This window comes from Mus caroli, chromosome 1 (genome assembly GCF_900094665.2).
Source record: "Mus caroli chromosome 1, CAROLI_EIJ_v1.1, whole genome shotgun sequence".
Classification (NCBI taxonomy): Eukaryota; Metazoa; Chordata; class Mammalia; order Rodentia; family Muridae; genus Mus; species Mus caroli.
The window spans coordinates 31,689,207-31,698,219 of NC_034570.1; the positions used below are offsets into that span (position 1 = coordinate 31,689,207).

The 9,013-nt window shown below is 44.3% G+C and overlaps 1 protein-coding gene across 3 annotated transcripts in view; it reads left to right on the top strand.

Annotated features, from left to right (window-relative positions):
- Positions 1-9,013, top strand: part of Vwa3b (von Willebrand factor A domain containing 3B) — a 163,533-nt gene that overhangs the window by 13,998 nt on the left and 140,522 nt on the right. For all 3 annotated transcript variants that reach the window (XM_021171396.2, XM_021171379.1, XM_029476472.1), the window contains exons 4-5: positions 1,246-1,496; positions 7,955-8,117. In XM_021171396.2, coding sequence (XP_021027055.1) covers positions 1,246-1,496; positions 7,955-8,117 — 414 coding nt within the window. The remainder of the gene's footprint in view (positions 1-1,245; positions 1,497-7,954; positions 8,118-9,013) is intronic.

A 9,013-nucleotide genomic window follows, 5' to 3' on the forward strand; every position in this document is an offset into this window, starting at 1 on the left:
CTCACTTTGTAGACCAGGCTGGCCTCGAACTCAGAAATCCGCCTGCCTCCCGAGTGCTGGGATTAAAGGCGTGCGCCACCACGCCCGGCTGAGGGCTGACTGTTTTTAATAATTTAAAATTGGACCTCTGGGTTTGATGAACTAGAGCTGTTTTAAACAGGTCCACATTAAAATCACCACAGAGCAGAGGTGTCTTTGCCCACATAAACCCACTGCCACATCCCCTGAGATTTTTCTGTGACTTTTCCTAGGTCTACAGGAATGGGAACAACCACCTGCTCAACCCCAGAAAGGGTCTGTCTGAATCTAGCCCCTGGAACCAGAGTTTATAGGGTTTACTCAAAAGGGCACGAGGGACTCAATGGCAATTGCATCATTGGGAAAAAAGCCGCACAACACAGTTTCAAGCCAAGGGCCCTGAAAACTGAGGTCTTAAGAGAAGCCATGAGGTATGGCAGGGGCTGGGGCACGGCTCAGTGGACAAGCACGTGTTGAGCATGCGCAAAGTCCCAGGTTCCATCCCTGGCGCCCCGGTGCTACAGAGAAATGGTGCTGGCCTTTGAGGAGTAGACAAGAATATAGACGACACGACTTTTTCGTTCTTCTTGTCTGCTGTCTACCTCTTTGCATTCTAAAAGGCCTTTCGATTGTGCCAGGTGTGCTTAAAGGATGTGTACATAACAAGAAGTTGCCCATAAGTCTTTGTCACCTTTAGGAATGTCCCCAAAAGTATCAGTGGCGACTATGAGTAACTGGGTGACCCAGGCACAGGGGAGGTTGGCGTAGGGGAGAGGGCAGAGTGACAAAGGTTACAGTCACCAGGATGAGCCAGAGCTGTTGTCCTTGCAAGGAACTGGAGACCTTTGAACAAATAATTTGTAGTGTCTTCTTACATAGGAAAACTTTTCAGTGGGACTTTAAAAAATAAATCTGTCTTGGCTAGTTTTTCCTTCTTTTACTCAATTTCTTAAAAGTGCCCCTGGCCATTTTCTGGTGTTCTATATATATTATAAAATAAGATATAACCTAGACGCTATTTTATTTTATTTTGAGTGCTGCAGTTTGAAGAAATCTCATTCTCTTTCTGAGGCTGAAATCTCTTTCCTGGTTCCTGTGGTGTTTGAAGGGCACCTGTGGAATCCCTTCTAGTTTGTGGCTCCAGCGGTATCACTGGAACTGAGGTCCCAACTGCCTATTTTGCTACTGTTTCATTCTTTTTAACTTTTCATCCTTATTTTCATTCAGCTGACAGCAAAGACAGAGCTGATCTACCAGTTTGTGGATTACTTAACACAAGCCGTGGAGAGCTACAAGCAGCGGATGGACTGGCTCACCAGCGGAAGCCGGCAGATTTTTGGTGTTATCTTGGAACAGAGAGTCACCATAGTGCTGGATTTCGGTGATGTTCTGATGGAGGAGCTTAATCTGTGTCGGGATGCTCTGAATATGGTCCTCCAGGAGCAGGTGGCTCTCATCACCAGGTTCAACATGATATGGTGAGTTCCCAGTGAAAATATTTGTCTCTGCGGATCACATCTTCCGAGTTAAGTAGCAGAGCTAACACAGTTAGCCTGATGGCAAGGGAGGAGGATTATCATAATTCCATAGAATGTATAATTTCAGCAGAAAACCCACGATGCATTTATTATTCATCTCAGGGAACTTTTATCTGCACTTCTCAGGACACCTCAGGTTTCGTGTTAAGAGAGATTTAGAAACTTAACTTTTCTTCAATCTACTGGCAGGTTAAAACGAGACTATGAATTCTACCAACCTGTATGTGTGTGTGTGTTGAGCTGTAAGTCTTGTTTTAGTTTGGATATTGAGATTAAAGGCCACAATTTTTGCTGTCTTTGCCAGACTGAGTTTGTGACACACGCTGACCTCTCCCATGAGTTTAAACCCTTTAATCAGAACAACAGGTGGTTACCGTTCTAGAATTTCATGTAGAGTTTTATGATTGATTATTTATGGATTCCTGGCACCACAGGAATGTGGGTTTCAGTGCTGACTTCTCAGCCACATCGGCGGTTGAGCCTCCTTGACGGGAAACATCTGGATGAGTGGGTGGAGGGAAGTGCACCTAATTGAGTTTTTCTCAACTGAATAATGCACTTTTATCTAAATAGGGGACACCTTTGTGGGTGGGGTTGACAGAGACATGATACTGAAGGCACCGGGCTTTGATGCACACAAAGCCTTTGCTTTCTTGGATTGTTTATTATAGCATATGTGCCACTCAGTCAGACCCCTCTATCCAGAGAGGCCCCACCAAGGGGACACACGTCCGAGCCAGCAAGCCCTGTGGCATCGGAGCATTAGCGACAGTCAAGCCAATTTGGTTGACTCTGTAAACACACTAGATTCGGATGGTTCCTCTTTTTTGAGGCAAGGGCGCCCTTCAGTCATTTCTAAAATAAACAGTTTAAACAAATGTTCTCAGGATTTTAAAACACAATCGGCTGAACCAAAACAGTACTATTTTTGACCCAGGAAGGATAGCTGAAATGACAATGAAAACAATATTACTAAGAATAAATTTTAAAATAGTGAATTGCTACCAACCTGTAAGCTGTAATACTGTAGGTTATTATAAATTCGCTATTGTGACCAAGCCCGCTCAGTCAGTCAACAGGTTCTCCAGCCCCGGGAGCGAGGATTAAAAAGAAAAAAGACAGATAACATTGTAGGATGACCCCAGTCAATTCTGAGACTGAAGGCAAATTTAATTTTTCCAATCTGCTTTTTATACCATTTTAATTACATGCAAGTATTAAGGGCAAGCAGTACAATAAGGAACTAACAAGGCAGTGGGCAAAGCACCGTGATTACTCACGTGACAGTTATTTAAAAGGGCTTGTCATAATGACCAAAATACTTGAGCCCACTTCCTTGTCCAAGCCCAAAATCTTGCCTGAAGCCTACTTCTTTTGTTGCACCCTAAGACTAAAATTCCTGCCTTACCCTACTTCCCTATTACAGCTTAAAGTTAGATTCTTGCTGAAACTTCCTTATCATTCCCTAATGCCATATTCCTGCCTGAGCTTACGTCCCTGTCATGGCCAGTGCCAGATTCCTGTCTGAAGCCCACTTCCTTGTCCTTGGCCAATGTCAGACTCCTGCCAAGCAGCACCCCAAAAGGCCCTCCACACTACTGATAGAAGAGAGTTTAATAATTCTGTTAAGAGCCGGGTGTGGTGGCACACGCCTTTAATCCCAGCACTCAGGAGGCAGAGGCAGGAGGATTTCTGAGTTTGAGGCTAGCCTGGTCTACAAAGGGAGTTCCAGGACAGCCAGGGCTATACAGAGAAACCCTGTCTCAAAAAAACAAATAATAATAGTAATAGTAATAATAATAATTCTGTTAATGAAAATAGTTTCTCCTAGTATTTGTTCATGGATGCTTACACAGTCCTTTGTGGATGTGTGTGTGTGGTGGCTAGAGATGTCTTCCTTAATCACTCTCCACTTTATTTTTTCCCTCTTTGAGAATGTCTTTCACGGAACCTGGAGCTCTCTGGTTGGTTAGATTGGATGGCCAGCAGGCCCTGGAGATGCTCCTGACTCTACCTCCCCACATTTGGGATTTCAGTTATGCTGATGAGGTTGCCTTTTTTATGTGGGTACCAGAGATCCAAACTTGGGTCCTCAGGTTTGGGCAGCAGGCATTTTACTAACTCACCCTCTTCTCACCCCCTTCTCTTTTTTTAGAGATTGGCTCCTTTATTCATTAGGGGATTGGTTCCAAGAAGTCACCTGAGTAGTGGCTCACTCCTTGTCTGAAACCCCTCCCAGGAGAATGGAATTAGCATCAAAATACAAACAGCACCAGGCCCATCCACAACACTTCCTCCTTCTAATAAAAAACAAAACCTTTCTCTCAAATATAAATAGTACACAACTATTATCATTTTGTAATTCATAAAGTATAAGACAGACCTAACACCCAGCCCATCATTTAAGTCATGAAGATGGCACGTTGTCATCTACCCTAAGTTATAGACTTATGATTCTATCCTGACTGATGGCCTGGGTTTAGATTGTGTGCCGTCTGAAAACCATCTTCTCAAGTCTGTTCTCTCACAGTAAACAGCCTGGGTTGGCTATGAGACTATAAGTAGTTTTTCAACCCTGTCAGAAATCTGAGAATGACCAACATATGCCTACCTATCCAGCCCCAGTAAGTCAGGAAGATGGAGCATGTCTTCGGCCTTCTGGCCCAGGATCATCTGACAGACCTTAGAGATAACAGGAATATTAAGGACTAGCCTATTCTGTCTCAGCAGGACTAAGCTGTCCTAACCTGTAAGTTGTGTCCTTTCAAGAACAGTACAGGTCTGCAGGAGAGATTGGTAATTGTCTGCCCAGTGGCCACCTAGCCACAAATGTACAGACTCAGTTGCTTTTTGGAATCCACAAATGGGAAGCTGTTAGGAGCAGATTTGTCTCAACAAGTGAATGAGTAACATTAAATGTCACATTCTGTGGATTTCTGATGTTTTTGAGAACCAACTCTCTATGTGAAGTCATCTGGAATGTTCTCCGTTAACTACTCTCAGCTACTTCTTTTCTTTTCTTTCTTTCTTTTTTAGATTTATTTATTTATTACATGTGAATACACTGTAGCTGTCTTCAGACACTCCAGAAGAGGGCACCAGATCCCGTTATAGATGGTTGTGAGCCACCATGTGGTTGCTGGGAATTGAACTCAGGACCTTCAGAAGAGCAGTCAGTGCTCTTAACCGCTGAGCCATCTCACCAGCCCCTACTCTCAGCTATTTCTAATTAAAATCTCTGAAAACACCCAAATGATAAACTCAGAGCCATGAATTTGCTATTTGGTCTTTAACTCACAGGCTTAATTGAAAGAAAATAAAACTTGAGACCGGTGATTCATGTAATGTATGTCAAATAGCCCAAAGAGTTGTTTGTGAGCTTTGAAACCTGGGGCTGAGAACATAGCAGAACAGGCCAGGACATGCCCGGGCAGGTCTGTCGTTAAGACATTCCTGAGGCTGCTTGGCCATAAAGGTAAAGAGAATGACATGCCAGACTGGCCCCGCGTCTCCCTATCTCCTGCCCTTCTGACCTAAGTTACATGTTATCTGCATGTACAGTCTGCTGATGTTTAAATGGACCAATCATGTGAAACCACGCCAATTCCTCCCCCAGCCCCAGCCCTTTTTCTATAAAAACCCCTAGCTTCCAAGCCTCGTGGTCGAACCCACTGTCTCCTGCGTTGAGACATGTTTCGACCCAGAGCTCCACCATTAAAACTACCTCATGTTTTTACATCAAGGCGTTCTGTTCTGTTCCTAATTCTTGGGTGCACACCGAATCGGGAGTTGAGTGGGGGTTTCCCCACTAGGTTCTTTCATAATCATCTCAGGTCAGTTTATAATAACAGTAATAGAAGGACTGGGTTTAAACCCTGTACTTTAAAATTTTTAGTACCAATAGAAGTAATGTATACCAATGAAACCTTGATTTTGCATCAAAATAATTTCTGTACCAAAATAAGAAACTATGACTTCAACTTAGTAACAATTAAAAAGATTTCTACTGTTGTGCCCTGAATCCATAGGAAACCCAGATGAGTCCAAAAGTTTCGAAGTCCACTGCAACTTGAAAAAGAGTCTTCTATTGTTTCAAGTTTGAACTCAGTTTGTCCACCTAGCACTCACTGTGTGAATGCTGGCAAGCAACCCTGAGTCCAGAGAACATTGGGTTTATATACAATATAGTTAGGAATAGAGTGAATATTCACAGAAAAGGGGAGTAGAGGATGGGATAGTACTGAAGTGGGAGGGGGGTTAATGGGTGTCTGTTCAAGGACTAATTTTACAGCCAGGCCCAGTCGTAACTATCTGTGATCTGACCTCTGATTCCTTTTTTTTCCACGGTTTCCCTTAAGCTAGTTATTTCTCTAAGGTCTCAAGGACAGGCACCTGGAGTTTTGCTGCTTATCAGCAGGAGTGTTGGGTTTTTTGAGACACGGGGGTGGGTGGGGTGGGTGGGGTGGGTGGGGTGGGGGGGTGAATTTTATGGGTAGAGCCATTCTAATGCTAGGGGAGGGGAAGGGAGCCTCTGGCTGCTGCAGGAGGACGCAGTACAGAAACCAGCTGTCTGCATATTGTGCTTGCTGCGGTAGGAGGGAGGATGGGAGCCTCTGTCTGGGAATGCAGAGGCAAACTGTCTGTACACAACACTGACGTCTCTCTAGTATCAGTAATTCAGTGGTTACAACACTACCAAGTGAGATTATGGCTATGCAACCAATTCTAGCTATTCTTTCTTGTTCTAATTATGACCATTTCCATATTCCCTAGAAAGACAACCTATAATAAGCCCCTCTAGCCCCAGAGCCCAGGGAACTGGGTTGGTGACTATTTCTTCAAGCTGAATATGGGCATTGAGATATTTTGAAGGGGGGGGGTGGGGTGGGGAAGGGGGTAGGGAAAATAGGAGAGTTGGTTGGCCTTAAGAAGGCCACACTAATGATTGATTTAGTCTCTGATGTCTGTGTCTTGCACAATCCTGTGTGGATGCACACGTGTGTGTTTGCGTCTGAAAGTCTAAGACATCTGAAGTTCAAGCGGAGACTCATCAAGGCAGTATATTCTGTAATGTACAAATTTCAAAACAAAATCTTAGTATCATCAAGATAATGTTTTCGTTTGATTTTGTGGAATCTATTTCTTCAGGGGGTCTTCTATCAAATCTGATCCATATTACTCTGGAAGGTGGAGAGACACCAATCACCTTTTCTAAAATTGCAAAGACAAAACCTTTCTCCCAAATCAGCATACCCTTGAGCCAGGAACCAGAAAAAACATTTTTTGACCTCTCTCCCAGAGGAATAACATAACCACAAAACTTAACATCACACCCATTTTGAAAGTTAAAACAATCTAAAACACATGAAGTAAACTAAAATACTGTATGTGCCTATTCTTAGGTCTTTCATATTTTGCCAGGCAGCATAATAACCAAGAATTCCCGTGGAGCCCACGTTAGACAGAATTTGAGTATCCTGTTAAGATGTATTAGAGCAATGTATCCTTGTACCACCTATCCGTTCTGCTCTCTGCCTGGAGCCACAGACATTTATTTTATTAATACCCGCTCACTGCCCTATCTACTTCAAGTCAGTGACTAATTTTCCCAATCCTAGTTCCAAACTGTAGGAGAAATTCCCCACGTTATTCAGACAGAATCTGTATATAAATAAAATCTGTATATAAATAAATCTAAAAGCAAATAATCCCAATTTTATAAATTCACAGTTCAATCAATCTCTGCCCCAAGAAGTAGGCAACTTCCATGGTACAGCTCTCTGACTCAGAGCAGCCTGTACTTCCCACAGCAGGGGACCTCAGAGCCTGCCAGCAGTTTCTTTCAATTCCTGCCCTTGAGTCCACATAAAACCTTATTAAATCTAAATCCTCTGGTGGCGAATCCTGATGGATCGACCATTGAAACCAGGAGACACTCATAGCTACATCTTGTCCTCATGCTATCCCTGTCACATGCTATCCCTGTCACATGCTATCCCTGTCACATGCTGTCCCTGTCACATGCTGTCCCTGTCACATGCTGTCCCTGTCACATGCTGTCCCTGTCAAAAAGAACCTAACCCTCTCCTGCTTCCTCTCCTCCTCCATCCAATCCAGAATTCTCTCAGCCCCTCTCTTAATGTTTTTAAAGCACTAGTTAACACTTGTACCTTTTTGTCTGACCCATGCCACTCCAACTATGTTTCCTGGTCACCATGCCTGTGGGAGGTCATGGTGCTTTGACATTAGGTTTGCACTGGCTCACACGTTTTCTCGATGACTCTCGAAGAACTGGCAGCTTGGTTTCCCTTCTCTCCCAGGTGACTTCTGGTTGACACTGAAGGCCAGCACTCCCATGGTGGCGTTAATCACTGTCTGATGACCATGATCCCTTTCAGGGTTTCCACAGAGCCGGTGAAATGGCAGGAGTATGCCATCCTTGTGACTGAGCACTCCATAGCTGCTGCCATCAGCTGGATTGAGAAAATGACTTTTGAGCCAATGCCTGTGAGAGAGGTTAGCTGCTTGGATGCTCTGCTGGAAGCTGGGAAAGACAAAACCGTAAGTGTGTATCCATGTATACTTAACTGTATACTCTCTGTGTCTCCACACTGCTGGTCCGGGCCTCCTCCTAGTTGTTCTTCAGGGAAACTAGAGCATCATCATTGAGAGTACCTGCCTTAGTTTCCTGTCCAGTTGCTATGGTAACAAACCCTGATCAAAAGCAAATTGTGTGTGTGTGTGATGGTTTATTTCTGATGGTTTGTTCCAGGTTACAGTCATCATAGTGGGGATCTCACAGCAGTAGGAGCTCAAGGGAGCTGGTCATATTGCACCTGCAGTCAAGGGCAGAGGGAAAGGGAGAGGGAGAAAGAGAGGGAAGGGAAGGGGGTGGAGGGAGGAAAGGAGAGAGGGAGGGAGAGAGGGAGGGAGGGATAGAAAGAAAGAGAGAGAGAGAGAGAGAGAGAGAGAGAGAGAGAGGACCAAAACCCAGAGGACGATGCCATGCACTTGTAGCTGGGTCTTTCTATATCAGTAAATGCAATCAGAAGAATCATCCACAGATATGCCCCTGGCCAACCTGCTCTGGGCCAATCCTTCATCGAATGGTTCTTCCCTGGTGACTCTAGATTGTGACTAGTTGACAAAACCAACTAGCCAGCACAGTCCCCAAAGCATAATCCTGTTTAGTCTTCAGCTCACAACCAGTCCAGAAGTAGGCTCCAGGCTTCAATGATTTGGTTATGGCAGAGTTGGAGCAACCAAAATGGGGCGCCCATACCTGCCCAGTGAGATAACCTCAGCTTTTCTCCAGGGCTAATAGGGCCTACATAAGGACAAACCCTTATGCAGCTAGTTCAAAGAGAACACATAGGAGTGTGGCCAGTCTGTAAATCTCTAACACATTAGTTCTGTTCTTGCCCTTCTGCTGATTAGCGAACAGAATCCCCATTTAT